Source organism: Schistocerca piceifrons, chromosome 2 (genome assembly GCF_021461385.2).
Source record: "Schistocerca piceifrons isolate TAMUIC-IGC-003096 chromosome 2, iqSchPice1.1, whole genome shotgun sequence".
Classification (NCBI taxonomy): domain Eukaryota; kingdom Metazoa; phylum Arthropoda; class Insecta; order Orthoptera; family Acrididae; genus Schistocerca; species Schistocerca piceifrons.
This window is the reverse complement of record NC_060139.1, coordinates 318,150,784-318,169,518: the sequence shown is the minus strand read 5'-3', so window position 1 is coordinate 318,169,518 and position 18,735 is coordinate 318,150,784. Positions and strand designations below refer to the sequence as shown.

Below are 18,735 nucleotides of genomic sequence, written 5' to 3'. Positions count from 1 at the left end.
ATTTCCGCATTTAACCCGTGCACATCGAAAGACACGGATGCCACACTAATCCCTTGTCTACATCTCAGTTCTTATATACCCTCATTGGAGTCATGCTACATTGCATATATGCCACAGGAACACCCTTAAATGGAAGATTTTTATTCTGCTTTTACTTGTTTTCATTTATGTATGAAACACAAGTCACTTCTGAGTCCTATAAGGATGTGTTCATCATATCTGATAGTATTATTTACTTTGCATTAGAAATAGCAGTTCACTTTAAGTAAAACAATACAAAACCAGATTATAAAAATCAAAGACACTCAAAATTATTTCGTTTCACATCGGCAGAGCTTGTAAACTCAGTGGTGTGAGAGAGCACCATTTTTTTCTGTTCTCTGTAGCCACAGATATTGAACTATCTCAACCAAAGAGTTTTCTGACCTAAAGCAGAGGTACTGAGATGTTGCAACAGGATGTCAGTGCATGAATTAAACTCCATGCTGTTTTATGACTATAAAGTGGAAGGCGCAGAAAAAGATTAAAGAGATGAAATAGTGAAAGCAGCAGAGGAACAGCAACGCATAAAGAGAAGGCCCAGTAGAAATTCTTGGACAACACAGGAGATACTGAGTTCAGTTCATGAAAGGAGAAAATAAAATGAAGCAGGGGAAAGGGAATACAGAGGTCTGAAAAATGAGATTGGTAGAAAGTGAGAAATGGCTGAGCAGGAATGTCTCAAAAACTAATGCAAGGCTGTAGAAGCCATATAAAACTAGGTGAAAGCTGGAAACTACCTATCAGAAAATAATTTAGACCTTTGAAGAAGAGAGGAGCAGTGTATGAATATCAAGAGCCCAACTGCCAAGCCATTAAAGAAGGGAAATATGAAAGATGAGAAGAATACATTGAAGGGATAAAAAGGGAAATGAATTTGAAGGTAATATTATGGAAGGGGAAGAGGAAATAGACAAAGGTGAGTTGGAAGAAAGACCTGAGTCCAAGCAAGGATCCTGTAGTAAATGAATACACTCTTTGAAATTTTGACAGTAACAAGAATATAATACATGGGCTAAAAATTAATTTATAACTTGTACAGAAATCAGATTGTAATTATAAGAATCAAAGGACATGAAAGGGAAGCCATGTCCTCAATGTTATTTAATTTGTGCAATGAGCAAACCTAGGAGAAATTTAGAAATGGAAATGAAGTTCTGGGAGAAGAAATAAAAGCTTTGCAAATACCAGTGATATTGTAATTCTGTCAGAGACAGCTAAAGACTTGGGAGAGCAGCTAACTGGAATGGATAGTGTCTTGAAAAGTGATTATAAGGTGATGATCTATAAAAATAAAACAAGGGTAATGGAATGTAGTTAAATTAAATCAAGTGAGATTGGGAAATGATGCACTAAAAGTAGTAAATGAGTTTTCGCTATTTGGGCAGCAAATAACTGATGATGGCTGAAGCAGAAAGGATATAAAATGCAGACTGGCTGTAGCATTTGAACTGAAGGACACGACAAACAATATAATTGATGTTGTCAAGTCATAAAAGAACTTATTAGTGAGTGGTAGTGGTGACGTTCATCCATGATTACGAGTTGCTCATCGATATAGTTGTTTATCATACTACATCTTCTCTGAGAAAGAACTATAGGCACCAATTTGAAATGCTGTAATTTTATGAATATTTAAAATTAGATAAATTAGTTCATAGTGCTTTTGGAAATTATTCTTCAAGTGGCTACAAGTCTTTAGAAAGATAAGAAGTAATCTGTCACGTGATGTATGACTTCAACTGATTTCCATCTGCAAATAGGATTAAAAAATAGCTTAGTATCAGTTATAAACTTGCATGCCTTCAGTACTGCCTTAGGAAGAGGAATGTACTTGGGGCTCTTAAACACAACTGGCACTACAATTTTTTTCTGTTCATGGGAACCCTTTATTGAAAAAATGAATAAGGATTATATCACAGATATTCCCCACTTTTGCCATCATTCTGGCAGTTGCCACATTTTGCATGAAATTTGTCATTGGTGATGAACTTCTTACTCCACATGACCTCTTTAATTGCGCTGAATAGAGCATAGCTGCTAGGAGCCAGATCCGGCAAATATGGAGCATATGGCAGCACAGTAAACCCTAAACCATAATTTACGTATGGTGGCAATGGTCTGGCGAATATCAGTATGCTTCCACTCTACAGACTAACATTTCTTTTCTAGAGTCTCGTGGAAGAACCATGACTTGTCAATGGTGACCAGACACTCAAAGAACTCCACAGGTTCTGCACTCTGCTGTTGCACTAAATGTTGGTGTATCTCCACAAATTTCTGTTTCTGCACAGTCGTGAGGGATTGGGGCACCCATTGTGTACATACCTTCTTCATCCTCAAATTTTAATGGATGATGATGTGGAGTGCTCCCCATGATGGACCTGATGCCTTCTCTAGTTCATCAAATGTGGTTCACCTGTGCTCCATTACAAGTCATTGAAACACTGGACAGACATCAACACTGATCTCCAACTTAGTGCTGTGTCCCCACACGTGGCTACTAAACTCTTGTGGATGTCTGAAGCAGTCATGCCTTCCCTCCAGAGAAACCATACTGTCCACTGTTACCTGTGCTTGTCTGCTTCCACGTTGTCTTATCACATATTCATGAGCCAGAACAAATGTCGCTGCAATGTGTCACCTATGGGAAGCAGCAACACCATCTGGTGGCAGTAAACAGCACTGTAGTTTGTCTCATGCTTACCTTGAGACACATTTCAAACTTCTGCTGTACAGGAGTTGTAGAGGGAGTGCCAATCAGTATTGAATGAACTAATTATTTGTTATAAGTAAATTATATGCAACATGAAGCTTCATTTACTCTCTTATTATTGACAAAAACCAATTTACAACAATTTTGTTTCAGGTAAACCGAATGTATTGGTTATGTATTCCCCATCAAGAGGTGCCCATGTGAAAGCTGTTCGAGAGTTGGTCAACTTCCTACGAGAGCATTGTCGTATGAATGTATTTTTTGATTTGGATGATATAAAAGTCAGCCCAGATCCAGTAAGTGAAATGTTGAGTGATACAGTATGTCATCACCTCCTTGTCATTATTCAATCATTTCCTTTCATTTCTGTTCTTGTGAAATGCGTAATATTTCATTGGTAGTGAAGTCATCAGAAATAGTATAAATTTCTGTTGATTTGTGTTATTTCATGCTTTAGTTAAAAACTGTTTGAAATATTTAAAATAAATTGTGAATAGTACTTTTTCCAGGATGGCATTTTAGCACAATTTTTGAGTTGTTGGTAGTTACCTTACTTTGTAACTAGTTTCTTAAATAACTCATTGCCACATGCAACTGTTTAATTTCTAGTTCATTTATGCACTGTTGTACAATTTTGGCCTTAGGTCATTTTGAAATACCATGTGCTCACATTCTCGACAGCATTATTATGTCTGCCATCAGTTTTTACGTTAACACTGTTAGTAATTTCTACATTTGCAATAATTGGTTCTACTGCAGCCATTGAATGGGTGAAACTGAAAAAAAAATTTACAATATTTTTGTTGAATTAACAGTTCATATGGTTTGAGTGTCAATGAATTACTCAAACACAGATTGATTAAATAGTATATCTACAATATTTATTTATTTTGTCAACTGGTTTTCGACTTATCAAACAAATATATGTTGTAAAATATGCACAACTTACATTTACAACAGAAAAAAAACTGCAGAATGTGTTCTGTACATTGTTTTGAATTATAAGGCACATTTGTATTTCATAAATTGTTTGAAAAAGCACTCTTTTCTGTAGTAACATGAAGCTTTCAGATGATAAATTGCTGCCACTTAAAGGTTGGCTTAGATCATAGTTACATCCAAATCAATTGTTTGTTTGACAAAAGTACACTCCTGGAAATTGAAATAAGAACACCGTGAATTCATTGTCCCAGGAAGGGGAAACTTTATTGACACATTCCTGGGGTCAGATACATCACATGATCACACTGACAGAACCACAGGCACATAGACACAGGCAACAGAGCATTCACAATGTCGGCACTAGTACAGTGAATATCCACCTTTCGCAGCAATGCAGGCTGCTATTCTCCCATGGAGACGATCGTAGAGATGCTGGATGTAGTCCTGTGGAACGGCTTGCCATGCCATTTCCACCTGGCGCCTCAGTTGGACCAGCGTTCGTGCTGGACGTGCAGACCGCGTGAGACGACTCTTCATCCAGTCCCAAACATGCTCAATGGGGGACAGATCCGGAGATCTTGCTGGCCAGGGTAGTTGACTTACACCTTCTAGAGCATGTTGGGTGGCACGGGATACATGCGGACGTGCATTGTCCTGTTGGAACAGCAAGTTCCCTTGCCGGTCTAGGAATGGTAGAACGATGGGTTCGATGACGGTTTGGATGTACCGTGCACTATTCAGTGTCCCCTCGACGATCACCAGTGGTGTACGGCCAGTGTAGGAGATCGCTCCCCACACCATGATGCCGGGTGTTGGCCCTGTGTGCCTCGGTCGTATGCAGTCCTGATTGTGGCACTCACCTGCACGGCGCCAAACACGCATACGACCATCATTGGCACCAAGGCAGAAGCGACTCTCATCGCTGAAGACGACACGTCTCCATTCGTCCCTCCATTCACGCCTGTCGCGACACCACTGGAGGCGGGCTGCACGATGTTGGGGCGTGAGCGGAAGACGGCCTAACGGTGTGCGGGACTGTAGCCCAGCTTCATGGAGACGGTTGCGAATGGTCCTCGCCAATACTCCAGGAGCAACAGTGTCCCTAATTTGCTGGGAAGTGGCGGTGCGGTCCCCTACGGCACTGCGTAGGATCCTACGGTCTTGGCGTGCATCCGTGCGTCGCTGCGGTCCGGTCCCAGGTCGACGGGCACGTGCACCTTCCGCCGACCACTGGCGACAACATCGATGTACTGTGGAGACCTCACGCCCCACGTGTTGAGCAATTCGGCGGTACGTCCACCCGGCCTCCCGCATGCCCACTATACGCCCTCGCTCAAAGTCCGTCAACTGCACATACGGTTCACGACCACGCTGTCGCAACATGCTACCAGTGTTAAAGACTGCGATGGAGCTCCGTATGCCACGGCAAACTGGCTGACACTGACGGCGGCGGTGCACAAATGCTGCGCAGCTAGCGCCATTCGACGGCCAACACCGCGGTTCCTGGTGTGTCCGCTGTGCCGTGCGTGTGATCATTGCTTGTACAGCCCTCTCGCAGTGTCCGGAGTAAGTATGGTGGGTCTGACACACCGGTGTCAATGTGTTCTTTTTTCCATTTCCAGGAGTGTATGATTGATTTTAGTGGTTCTTATCATTGTCATTAATATAATACCCTCAGGGGCTCAGTTCTCATTCGGTGAGTATGGGCTTCGTGAACCCAGAGTTCCTGAACTGGGAACTGCGAAGCACTGCCATTCCTCTGTCACCATAAGTTCTGAGCGTGCTTCAGCGACCACCTTATGACATGGCGGAGGAACCTTGTGTGTCACAGGGAATGGGGATCTTAGCTTTAGCACCCAGATCCTCAGGATGGAATAAACCTCTATTTTTTTAATAATAATATTAAAAAAAATACCTCTCAATCTCAAGGTGTGCTGCAAGCTGATGAGACGTACGGCTGTTGAGGTGGAACAGTCGTTAGCGGGCAACCTCCGGGAAACCAGCCGCACCTCAGTTGTATGAGGCTTACTCAGGCGCATGGATCTCCGTCTGAATGGACCCTTATTTTGCTAGCTGCTCGTGGGACTGAGATGGAATCCTCCAAATCTTCTTCTCCTCCCAGTGGGAAGGGTGTACTGCCTGGGAGTATTCACACCCATTCTTCAAAAAGAATGAGGGAGGCTAGTCTGCCTGATAATCATTTTGTTGTTAGTAAAGTGGCTCAAGGAGTCATGAATCAGAATGGCTTTGTAGTGATCAAGAGGAAGGAGGAGATGTTTGAAAAAGTGTCCCCCTTCTATATCCATAAAGGGTTAGAAGGGCTTGCTAGTACCCTAAAGTATATTAAGTGAGTGTGAAATGGTGCCTTGCTGGTTAAGACTAACCAGGCAAAGCAGATGGCACTACTTAGGAAGTCACAAAAATTGGGTGAGTATGACATCACTGTTGAGTTGCATAATTCCCTTAACTCCGGCAAAGGTGGTCACCTGCCGTGATATTATATAAATCGACATTGCCAAACTCAAACAAGAATGGGCATCACAGGGGATAGTAGACGTGGAGCAAAGGACACAGAAGAATAATGAAGAAATTGATAAGACTGCCTCCTTCATTGTGACTCCTACACTACCTGAACACATCATGGCAGGTTTCCTCTGACTTAGGGTTAGCCCTATGTACCTAACCTTATGTGGTGCTTGAAATGCCAGTGTTTTGGTCATACAGTGCTGAGTTGCAGAGGCAAAGCAATGTGGGGGAAGTGTGGAAAGCCAGCACATGAAGCTGAGACTGACTGTCCATCTCCAGCAGTTTGCATTAACTGCTCTGGGAGCCACCCAGTCTGGAGCCGAGATGGCCCTGTTTTTGCAGAGGAACATAAAATTCAGGAAATAAAAGTAACCAAGCAGATCTCCTAAGCAGAAGCCAAAAAGGAGTACGAGGTGATGAAACCCCCTGACTCTTCAACGCAAATGACATCTGGCATACCATTATCCACCACCAGCAGTTGTACCAGCATGTACTAAAGCAAAGTTAAAGACATAGTGATTGAGGCAGCTATGATGGAAGAGACCAGTAATGCTTTCGCAGTGAGCATCCCAAAGGCATCCCAAAAGTGCAGTGCCTCTCAACACCCACTTTCTTCAAGGAAAAGTGGCTCTCACCTCCTTGTTTCCCCCTCATCCCTGCTGGGAAAGGGAGCAGGGAAAGGATCTCAGCATTCAGGTCGACAGCTGTCCCAGTCACCATCAGACATAATGGATTTTTATGCCTCATTACCAGACTCAGTCAGCCCCTCCACCCCACCTCCCTCTACAAGCGCTTTATGACATCATTGCAAGGACAGGGGTAAATCAAGACCACGTTGGTGAATTGGCTCCCTTACTCCAATGGAGGATAAATGGATATAGGACTCATCTGGAGGAACTGAGACTCCTTGTACGGGGCAGACCCTGTTGCCTGTGTCTTCAAGAGACTTGTTTTAAATAGAATGACACACCTGTACTTGGAGGCTATCACCTTCACAGAAAAGACGATCTTACTGGTGACAGGGTGAAACGTGGGGTTGCAGTGTTCATCAAGAACACTTTTCACTCCTCACCTGTTTCCTTAACCACAATACTAAAAGTGGTTCCCGTTTGAATAGTGGCCCATGTTGTCATAACGGTGTGCTTTATGTATCTACCAACCCATGAGCCTCTTGACAGTGGGATCCTCTTTCATCTTCTTCATGAACTATCCCTTCCCTTTCTCCTTTTAGGGGACTTCAATGCACATGGTGCACTATGGGGTTCTAACACCACTTGCCCCAAGGATCAGGTACTTGAGGATCTGATACACGCAATAGATGTCATACTGATGAACATGGGTCAAGCTACAAATTTTAGCACCACTACTGGTTCATCTCCAACCGTAGACCTCACCTTCTGCTTGCCTGCCATTGCACACACTACTCAGAGGGCAGTGAACAGTGAGCTTCATGATAGTGACCACTACCCTATCTGGATCCATCTGCTGATGGAGCAGATCTCAAAAGGAAGCCACCAAAATGGTTGTTCAGAAAGGCTAACTGGATGCTTTGCAGGCAGTTAGCAGTTTTCAAGCAGTGTGATGGCGTCCAGACTGGATGGATTGCATTACAGCTGTGATTCACTGTGCTGCTGATATATCCATCCCAAGTCAATGGAAATGCCTAGGAGGTGACCTATCCCTTGGTGGAATGATGTCGTGAGTATATTTCTGAAATTGGGCATAGGAGGGTGGCTATGCACAAATTGAATCAATGCCCTACAGATGAGAATCTTGCAAACTTTCGGATGGTGTATGCAAAGGCGAGGCAAGTAATTTGGGAAAGAAAGTAGATGTTTTGGCAAGAGTTCCTGAATGCCATCAATAGGTCCACATCCACAAGTAAAGTATGGGAAGCTTTCAGGAGAATCTCAAGGTGCAACTCTCGACCAGGGGTCTCTTGTAACATTGCTGAGAGACATATCTCAGACAATGGGTGAATCATATAAGTCCCTTATGACTGATTCTAGCCAGGATCCTACTTCCCGTTGATATTGAGAGACACAGGAGAAGGCTGATTTTGACTTCCGTTCCACCAACATGGAGGAATACAACCAGCCTTTCTCTCTGTGGGAGCTGTACGCTGCATTGTCAGTAGCTTATGATACAGCCCTGTGAAACCACCTGATAACCTACAGCCTGTTGAAACAGTTGGATGATGGATGAATTTCCCAACTCACGGGAAGGATGTATTTCAATCCCAATTTTAAAACCAGTGAAGGATCGGACAGACTCCAGTAGTTATCTTACTATTAGCCTGACAAGCTGTGTAGGAAACACACTGGAGTATATGGTCAATCGGCACCTTGTGTGTGTTCTCAAAACCAGATCCCTACTCAGTCACTCTCAGTGTGGGTTCAAGAGATATCAATCCACACTCGATAATCTGACCCTGCTCAAAGCAGCAATTTAAGTGTTCCTTCATAAGCAACACCTTATCAGTGTTTTCTTCAATCGGAAAAGGCCTACGATACTACCTGGAGGTAAAATATTGTATTGCAACTGTATCACTGGGGGCTCTGTAGATGCCTACCCACCCTCATACAATCCTTTCTCTCGGACAGATACTTTAGATACAATGTTGGGAATGTTCTGTCTGACCATGTTAAGCAGGAGAAGGGTATCCCTTAAGGGAGTGCTTTCAGTCTCACAGCAAAGAGAGAGAGAGAGAGAGAGAGAGAGAGAGAGAGAGAGAGAGAGAGAGAGAAAATTAAGTGTTATGTAATATTTTGTGTAATGTAATATCTTCTATAGACACCTTTTATTAACCTGACAAGTTCCACATCATTATGAAGTGTCGTATTCATGATCCATGGAACAAGTACTAATCTAATCTAATCTAATCTCTAATCTTCGCCTTTGCAATAAACAGTATTACATCCACAGTGCAACATCCTGTACTATGTTCCTTGTTTGTGGATGACTTCTCCTTCTTCTGTGCATCCTCCTGCCTCGCAAGGGCTACTCGGCAATTGCGAATGACGATCAGGCAGTTGGATGAGTGATCTTACACTACAGGTTTTTACATTCTCTTCGGAGAAAACAGTTTGTGTTGATTTCAATTGTTTCTGCTGTCTGTTTAATTTATCTGTATTAAAACTGGAGGACACCATTCTCACTTTTAAGGAAAAGGTGAAGTATCTGGGCCTTGCTTTTGATGATAAGTTAACATGAGTGCCACACCTTAAAGAATTGAAACTGAGGTGTCTCAAGGCCTTAAGCATCCTTAAATGTATCAGTTATAGATCTTGGGGAGCTGACAGGGCACATCTGTTCAAACTTTATAAGGCCTTTGTGAAACCCTGGTTTGAATATGGATGCCAGATTTGTGGGCCAGCAAAGCCTCCATACCTCAAAATGCTGGATGTAGTCTACCACAAGGGTATTAGGCTGTCAACAGGGGCCTAATGCACGAGACCTGTCGTGTTGTGCCGGCTCCACTGTAGCTTCAATGGATTTTTAAGTTTGTTTTATATGCCCGACTTCTAATTTCACCAAACAAGTCTCCACGGTTGAGCAGTTATTGCCCAATGACGACATGCAATACAGTTTGTTAAAGCGGACTTCGCCGTTATTAATTGTGTTTTTAGATTTAATTTTACTACTCATACAGAGACTCAACGTTCCTTTGTTTAACTGCACGTCATCAAAATAAGTATGAAATGCTAATGTCCTTGTAATACATAATGTCGACTATTGAGTGAAAGTTCGTATCTATTTTGCCATTTTAGAGAAGAAAAACTTTTAGCGCTTCTGCTTCTATAGTCTCAGTATCAAATGTTCACTAATTTCAATTTACTTCCTATCTTAGTTCAGTATTTAACACAAATTATATATCAATGTCATTTCAGAGATATTACGTTGGTTCCACACTAACGGAATAACACGTGATTGTCATTTAACATCACTTTTATTAATAATCCTTTTTCTTATGACATAAATGTTAATGAATGATCACTATCTAGGAGGAAAGAGGGATTGATCCTAATCATGAGATAATAGTTTTTAATAAGCCCGCAGTTGTTAATTAAATAAAAAGTCACGTTCAAGGATGATATGCGAACAACCTCCGTTACGTCCGTTTTCACGTATCTGTCAAAACTAATCCTGTCACCCAAATTCAAATTAACACCGACGTTAACCCCTTTTGCCGGAACATTGAATCATAACTATTATGTGAAAGTTTATTATAGTCCCCGAATTAATTCCTTTCAGATACGCGCACGACCGAACAGCAGAACGAAACACAAACGACTTGTTTTAACAACCGAACAATGCAGTGACGTTACATTACGACAATGTACGCCCAATGAACATCTCTTTGACTTTATCTTCTCTACTCTGCTTAATTAAATTGTTCCTAATTACAATTTATTCAGCTATTTATTGAAAACATCTAACAAAAAATAAAATAAATTTATCCCAACGTAAAAGATCCGGTATACCCTGCAAGCTGTCACTTCATTTGTGACCAGGAAGGCCATGTATTGGTGGTAGGCTCAGCGGCCGGAAATGAGAAATAATAAACTATGCTCCATAAAAACTTCAGTGCGACCTTGGTTTACCTCCATCCGTCCACAATGGGCTCAGAACGGGGCATTGCCCATTGACACAAGGCTTCCTCTAACATTGAGAGGAGACTCCAGTATGACAGAGACATGGGACACAGCTGTCAGTACGACATATTTTAACTGGGTGTGTTTTTTATAGCAACCTTTAGGTTGAACTGGATCTCCTACAGGATCTGCCCTCTATTTTAAATGATAACAAGATGAGTGTTATTTGTGTTTTAAGATTTTCTGTGGTGTCGAGAATTCTTCTCAGAATATTGGGTGTCAGATATTAATGTGTCACAGAGTGACTGGGATACTTATAAATAATAAGTAGTTATCCAGCTGCAGTTATGTGTCCCTTTTTTAACCATGCCTTGACAAGTATTTTGTCTGTCATTTTATCTAATTATTCTGCTGTGTCTCATTGGGATTTTATTACGGGCTTTTCTGAAGCTCATCATGTTGGGGTTGCCTTCCGATTCTTGTGGGGGGCTGAAACTTGGTTCCATTTTATGTGACAGTTTTCTATAGATTTTCGCAATTTTCATCAGTATATCTTTAATGCAAGGACCCTTATGAACTTGCTATTTTGTACTTTCCACCACAAATCATCATCATCATTGTCATCATTAATATAATAATAAGCCATATAAGGAATAGGGAGATTGCTACTTACCATTAAGATGACCTGTTGAGTTGCAGACAGGCACAACAAAAAGACTGATACACATGCAGCTATCAGCCAGAGGCGTCCTCAGCAAAGAAAACTTACGCACACTCACTCAAGGAAGCACACCTCAGGCATCCTCAGCCTCACCAGTGGCAGCTTGAACCAGAATGCAAATTTCACGCGAACAGCAACCTGGAGTGCTGGAGTGGGGCGGGGAAGGGGAAGGGGTAGGGATAGGGATAGCAGCGTACGGTGTGGGGTTGGGGGGGCGGGCTGGGGGGGGGGTGACAGAAGAGCACTGCCTGGCAGGGCATGCAGGTACTAGAGACTGCCAGGCACAGCATCAGGGCATGGGGTGTAGGGGCAGAAAAAAGGGGAGGGGAGGGGAAAATGAGCAGAGCAGAGAAGGAAAGGAGTGGAAAAGCAGGGAAGCTGAAAGGACAGACAGGTAAATTGGGAGAGGGTGGCACACACAGAGGATGAGGAAATGTGAGATAGGAGAAGGTGATATGATGAAGGGGGTGTAAACTGTTGAATGAGGGATGTGGGGGTAGTAGGTTACCATAGGTTGAGGCCAGCATAATATGTATTGTAAGGATAACTTGTGTTGTCACCGCCAGACACCACACTTGCTAAGTGGTAGCCTTTAAATCGGCTGCGGTCCGCTAGTATACGTCGGACCTGCATGTCGCCACTATCAGTGATTGCAGACCGAGCGCCGCCACACGGCAGGTCTAGAGAGATTTCCTAGCACTCATCCCAGTTGTACAGCCAACTTTGCTAGCGATGGTTCACTGACAAATTACGCTCTCAATTGCCGAGACGATAGTTAGCATAGCCTTCAGCTACGTCATTTGCTATGACCTAGCAAGGCGCCATTATCATTTGGTATTTATCTTGTGATGCATGTACCGTCAGACCGATGTTCACCAATTATGGATTAAAGTTAAGTATGCCAGAAGCCACGTACCTTTTTTTACTAGCCTCACCTCCTTTAACTGTTCCAGACCTCACGCCAGCCTGCGTGAGCTTAAACGCGTGCCTTTCGGCTACCCATCACAGTGGATTGGCTGTCTTGCCAGTCCACAAAATAACTTCCATCTGTGTAGTTCAGAAAATCTGGTGTTGGAGGGGAGGGTCCAGATTGCCTGGATTGTCATCAAGGATGTTATGTTCTGCAGCATGTTTTGCCACAGAGTGGTCTACTTTGCTTTTGGCCACAGTTTGGCGGTTGCTGTTCATTGTGGAGGACAGCTGGTTGGTAGTCGTACCAATATAAAAAGCTGTGCAATGGTTGCAGCACGGCTGCGACACAATGTGGCTCCCTTCTCAGGTGGTCCGTCCTTTGTTGGGGTAAGGTAAGTCTGTGACAGGACTGCAATAGGAAGTGCTTGGTGTGTGGATTGGACAAGTCTTGCACCTAGGTGTTCTACAGGGATATGGTCCGTGAGGCAAGGGATTGGGATTGGAAGTGGCATAGTGATTGAGTAGGATGTTGTGGAGGTCTGGTAGGTGACAGAACACCATTTCTGAAGGGATGGGAAGGATCTTGGGTAGGATGTCCCTCATGTCAAGCCATGATGAGAATAATCAGAGCCCTGACAAAGGATGTGGTTCAGTTGTTCCATTCTGCGGTGGTAGAGTGACGAAAAGAGCACTCTTCTGTAGTTGACTCCTCCTAGATGGCCGAGGTTGTGAAGCAGCCATTGATATCAAGCTATCAAGCATGTTGTGCTCTTGGGTGAGCCGGTTGCAAAAGAATGCTCTCATCATCACCCAGTACCATCCTGGACTGAAACAACTGCACCACATCCTTTATCAGGGCTTTGATTACCTCTCATAATGCCCCGATATGAGGGACATCGTACCAAAGATCCTTCCCACACCTCATAAAGTGGTGTTCCATTACCCACCCAACCTCCAAAACGCCTTAGCCCATCCCTATGCCATTCCCAATCCAGTCCCTTTCCACAGGCATCATATCTCTGTGGAAGACCTAGGTTCAAGACCTGCCCAATCTACCCATCCAGTACTTCCTATGCCAGTCCTTTCACAGGCTTACTCACCCCAACAAAGGCCGGGCCACCTGTGAAAGCAGCCATGTTATGCACCAGCTCTGCTGCAACTACTGCAAAGCTTTTTATATTGGAATGACTACCAACCAGTTGACCATCAGGATGAAGGGGCAGTGCCAAACTGTGGTCGAAAGCAAAGTAGATCACCCTGCGACAAACATGCTGCAGACACAGCATGCTTGATTTCAATGGCTGCATTACAACCCAAGCCATCTGGATCCTCCCCTCCACCACCAGGTCCTCTGAACTACACAGAAGGGAGTTATCCTTACGAGACATTCACTGCTGCTGAAATTATCCTGGCCTCAGCCTACGGTAACCTACTGCCCCACACCTCACCCAATAGTTTCTGCCCCTTGTCCCATCATCTCCTCCCCTCTCACATTCCCTCATCCCTTTGTGTGCCGCTCTCTGCCAATGTACTTGCCCATTCTTTTCGCTTCCCTGCTGCTTTTCTTTTCTGCACCTCTCCTTTTCGGCTCTCCCCCTCTTCCGCTCTCCTCCTCTCCCCCTCTCCCCCTCTTCCGCTCTCCTCCTCCTGTGCTCTCCTCCTCTTGCACTCTCCTCCTCTTGCGCTCCCTTTCTCTTCCACCCTTCTCCTTATTTGCCCTCCTCCATTTTTGCTCCCCCCTTTTCCTCCCCTCCCCCAAACCCCATCTCCTGACACTGTGCCTGGCAGTCTCTAGTCCTTGCACGCCGTGCCAGACAGCACTCTTCTCTTCCTCCACCCATATCCTGCTATCCCTCTCCCTTCAACATCCCACTCCAGATTGCTATTCACATGACACTCACATTTCGCCAGAGCTGCCGGTGGTGGCAGCCAAGTGTGCATAAGGTGTACTTACTAGTGTGAGTATGTGTGTTGTGCTTGTCTGCAACTCGAGGGTCATCTTTAGGGCGAGTAGCAATCTATCCTGTTCCTTATATTGTTGTTATTCTAACTTGGTGTTTCCATTATAATAGCAATCAGTTATGCCTGTCAAGCTTTCATAGATATAATAATCATACCCGTAATATGAAATTTCGCTTTCTGCCACAATTGTCTTAATTTTGTGCTTTATTCTCATAACCTATCATTTTTAAAGGAAGCTTATGAGCAGATTACAAATGCGGTAGTCCATCATTTAATCCATTGTGTGCTCTCTGATTTTTTTGTTCAGCTTAATACAACTTTCATGTCTGGCAAAGGTGAAGCTAGACATGATGAAAACTTTTTTGAACTGTGTTATAAGTCCCATATTTAACTGTAGGTTCTTGTATAACTGGTTGGATAAGTCAGTTCACCTCATCAGATCATCAAAATACAACAGTGCCACACTGCCTCAAGAAGGCTTGTCTAGTGAATATTGTGCAACTCATGCCAGCTTTCAAGTTCATATAGAGTCCTCATGTTATGTCGTTAAGATTGGAAATAAAGTAGCAGATGTAAGTGTGACTAATAATTAAGAATAGTGCAATGCCCACACTGGCTATTGGATTTGAAGTTGGAAGTATGTGAAAATAGTTGTTGAAGCAAGTAATATTGCATAGCTTGCTGTGAGATTTGGTGCATTTTATCTTCGTATTATGTGTTTAAATAAATCAGTGAACTGAAATGTCTGTGATTTTGTGCAGGATCCCGTCCGCTGGTACACCACTTCCTTGGAAATTGCAGATTATGTTCTGATGGTTGCTTCACCACCTCCTCCAGGGATTCCTGATAAATTTGGCTGTCTACATCCGGCGTTCAACCTGGAACATGGAGCAGGGGAATCATTAGTTGATCCGGACCTTTTGTCGATGCAGTTACTAGCACCTTGTCTAGCTAGACGACGACCTTGCGTTGTAGTTTGCCTACCACCTGGCACTACTGTCCAGCATTTGCCACCAGAAATCCGCACTTTTCGTACCTACTGCTTGCCCGCAAAACTGAAACCCATGCTGCGAGCACTGCGCGGTGTTGGTACAGTTCTTCCATGCTTGCCACCACCTCCTGGAGCAGAACGTAATAGAGCAGAAGCCCACACTCGAGTGTGGGCTGCCATGAAGGCAGCAGAGCGAGATCTAAGGGAACGGCCACCCGCACCAGGGTCCCTCTCTCCCTGGGAACGACCATGTCCAGAGCATTCAAATTTATCTAAATTGGAAATTCCAGTAAAACAAAAATCTCCACTTCAGATGGAAATTAGCCTTGAGAAATCCACTGGTGAGCTTCCTGGACAGAGGCAGATTGTCACTAATAAGGCGTTTCCTGGATGCATTGATGAACTTAACCTACTGAAGTCTGATGATGAGGAAAAGGAGCCAGATGAGCAACAAGAAGTGCAGGAAGAGGATATGCAGGATCTTTTACACGATTTTGTCCTCTGATTTAAATGTGCCATTTTTTTGCCATTGTTTATTCTCTTGTAGGATAGTAGTATCTCCCTTGTCCCACTCTTCCCCTGGCACAAAATTTCCTTCATCAATAGTTTATTTTATCACTTGGCAACAGATGGCTTTTTCCGCTTACGTTTCATAGCTCCAAACATTTTGTCGTATACCCTTTGGACAGGGTGACGGATATCAATATGGTACTTAGTATAACCAAAAAGAAAGGATTTCACTACATAAGAAGGGATAATTTAAAGAGCTTCACTGCCAGTGTGACTAATAATTAAGAATAGTGCAATGCTCACACTAGCTACCTAGCACACTAGCATACCTAGATCAGGATAACAGTGTTTGACAGTAAGTTGCTACCTGGACAGATGCCATAGCAATAACCAATCAGAGAAAGAGGTATATCACATCATGTACTCGTTCCACTATAATCATATTGCGCAGGTGCCATCAATTACAGATTATGCTTGTGGCTGACAACATAATGCATTCAACTACCAGCAAGAGCATGCAGAAAAGTGCTGAGTCACTTACAATCCTGCAAAGCGGGTTCAATACTGTTCATTAATTTGAGCTGTGTTAACATACACAGTTCAGAACCACACAGTGGCTGCTACAGCTGTGATATTTTATGCACAAGTCATCGTGAACTGACAATATCTGCCCAAATATCACTCTGTTGTGCTCGACTGCCAGATCGCATTCTGATCCAGATATAGAATCTCATGTAAATCAGAACACCACAATGCACACTAAGTTTGATAGTAGGTATTTTCTTCATGTCACCAAGAAATAATTGTAACCGATTAGCTGTGAGGAATCTGCCTTTGTACTGACACATTGAACTGTTTCCTCTGATGTTGATTTTAAGTACCACAGTCATTGGCATCCACAGAAATTTTCCTTGGGGGGGGGGGGGGGGGGGTGCTTACAAGACTGTAAAATTGTCATTTTTTAATATAGATGAGTTGGTCAATTGCAGGACATATCCTGCCACAGGAATTAATTTTTGGAGGTGACACAAAAAAAACTAATTATATCCTAGAGAACTGGTGGTTATTCACTCAATATATGAATAAAACATGTATACTCCTGATTCCGGGAGGGGGGCAGTGACAAATGCCCTCACTTGCCCGCCCTTGTGGGCTCCTGAGATAGATATACATGTGCTGCCTCAGAAGCTGTTCTTGCTCAATTCAGTTGATTTTAATCTTCTTTTTTTGTCATTAATATAATGATCAACATTTTTATGAGAAGTATAGTTTCAGAGTCTACTGTATGTTTGAATCAACAAGATAAACTTTCATAGAGTGGCCATATGTCCACCATGTGTGAAACAAATTGAAACCCCGTCTACCACTTTTTCGGTCAGGGATGTTAATGCTGTGCGATGTGCCCTTGAAATTGCCTTCAACTAAGTTGAAACAGTGTACACTAGTGTCATTTTATCTCAAAAAACTATAAACTGTGACGATTTCCGTGTATATTGGCTACAACAATGAAAGTTTTAGTTAAAATGTGGAATCTTTTCTATGCTTATAAAGCTGCAAGATGACTGAAAACATCATGTTTGTCCTACCATAATAACTGTACTCATTGTTCACAAGCTGAACATAAATCAGTGCCATTTGAACAGATACCACCTGAAGATTATGGTGTAAACTTTGAAATGTTTTATGGTGATTGGCACAGAAATTCTGTACTTTTGTTGGTATTTTAAGTATAAGCCACAAAAACCAGTCCATTATAGAAGAGAATATTTTTAAAAAAATACATGTTACAAGTAACTAATACAAGAAAGTTAAATAATAATAATAATAATAATAATAATAATAATAATAATGACTTATAAGATGACAAAACAATTTAATGATGTTTCATTTTTTAAATGTTTAGTTGGAATTCCATTTTTATGATTATTTTATGGGCATTACATTTTTACAATGTTTTTATGGGCATTTCATTTTTGCAATGTTTTCATGGGCATTTCATTTTTGCAATGTTTTCATGGGCATTTCATTTTTACAATATTTTCATTAACATTGCGTTTTCACATTCCGATAGGCTTGGTATATACTTATCTTAAAACCTTGCCTCTTTGCTCAAACGTTTCAGATTCACATAAATTATCTATTCTGCAGATAAAATAATACTTGAGCAGCCGTTTTGTAAGTTTCACATTATCAGTTTCTTCGCCAAATTCAGTTGTTGTAAAGAAGGTGGTCACTGTTCATGAACAGTTGTACTGGGCACGGAAAGAATTAACTTCCACCATAAGGCTTTAATAATAATTTTTCTACATAAAAAAATAGAAATCATCTGTATCAGTGTAATAAGAAAACAAAGGAAAATACAGGATGGAAGGTAATAATATAATGAAAAGGATAGTTGCTACTCACCATGTAGTGGAGGTGCTGAGTTGCAGAAAGGCACCAAAATGACTATCAGAAAGTTAGCTTTCAGCCATAAAGGCCTTTGTCAAAAGCAGACAACAAGCACACCCTCACACAAACACAACTCACTCACACATGACCACAGTCTCTGGCTCTAGCTGCCAGACACTGTGGTCATGTGTGTGCGAGTTGCGTTTGCCCAAGGATGTGCATGTTTGTATGTTGTGTACTTTCGACAAAGGCCTTGTTGGCTGAAAGCTTACTTTCCAACAGTCTTTTTGTTGTGCCTTTCTGCGACCCAGCATATCCACAATATGGTGAGTACCAACTATCATTTTCATTATATTGTTAATGTAATAAGAACATGGAATAAAATTAAATTATAGACTTACTCTGTGCTGCTGATGCTTCATTAATACCA

At 42.5% G+C, this 18,735-nt stretch overlaps 1 protein-coding gene across 2 annotated transcripts in view; it reads left to right on the top strand.

Moving 5' to 3' along the window:
• LOC124776753 overlaps positions 1-17,712 on the top strand; it is a 162,759-nt gene extending 145,047 nt beyond the window's left edge. For both annotated transcript variants that reach the window (XM_047251881.1, XM_047251880.1), the window contains exons 7-8: positions 2,909-3,051; positions 15,175-17,712. In XM_047251881.1, the coding sequence (XP_047107837.1) occupies positions 2,909-3,051; positions 15,175-15,909 (878 nt within the window). In that variant the 3' untranslated portion in view covers positions 15,910-17,712. The remainder of the gene's footprint in view (positions 1-2,908; positions 3,052-15,174) is intronic.
• Positions 17,713-18,735: the final 1,023 nt, after the last annotated feature.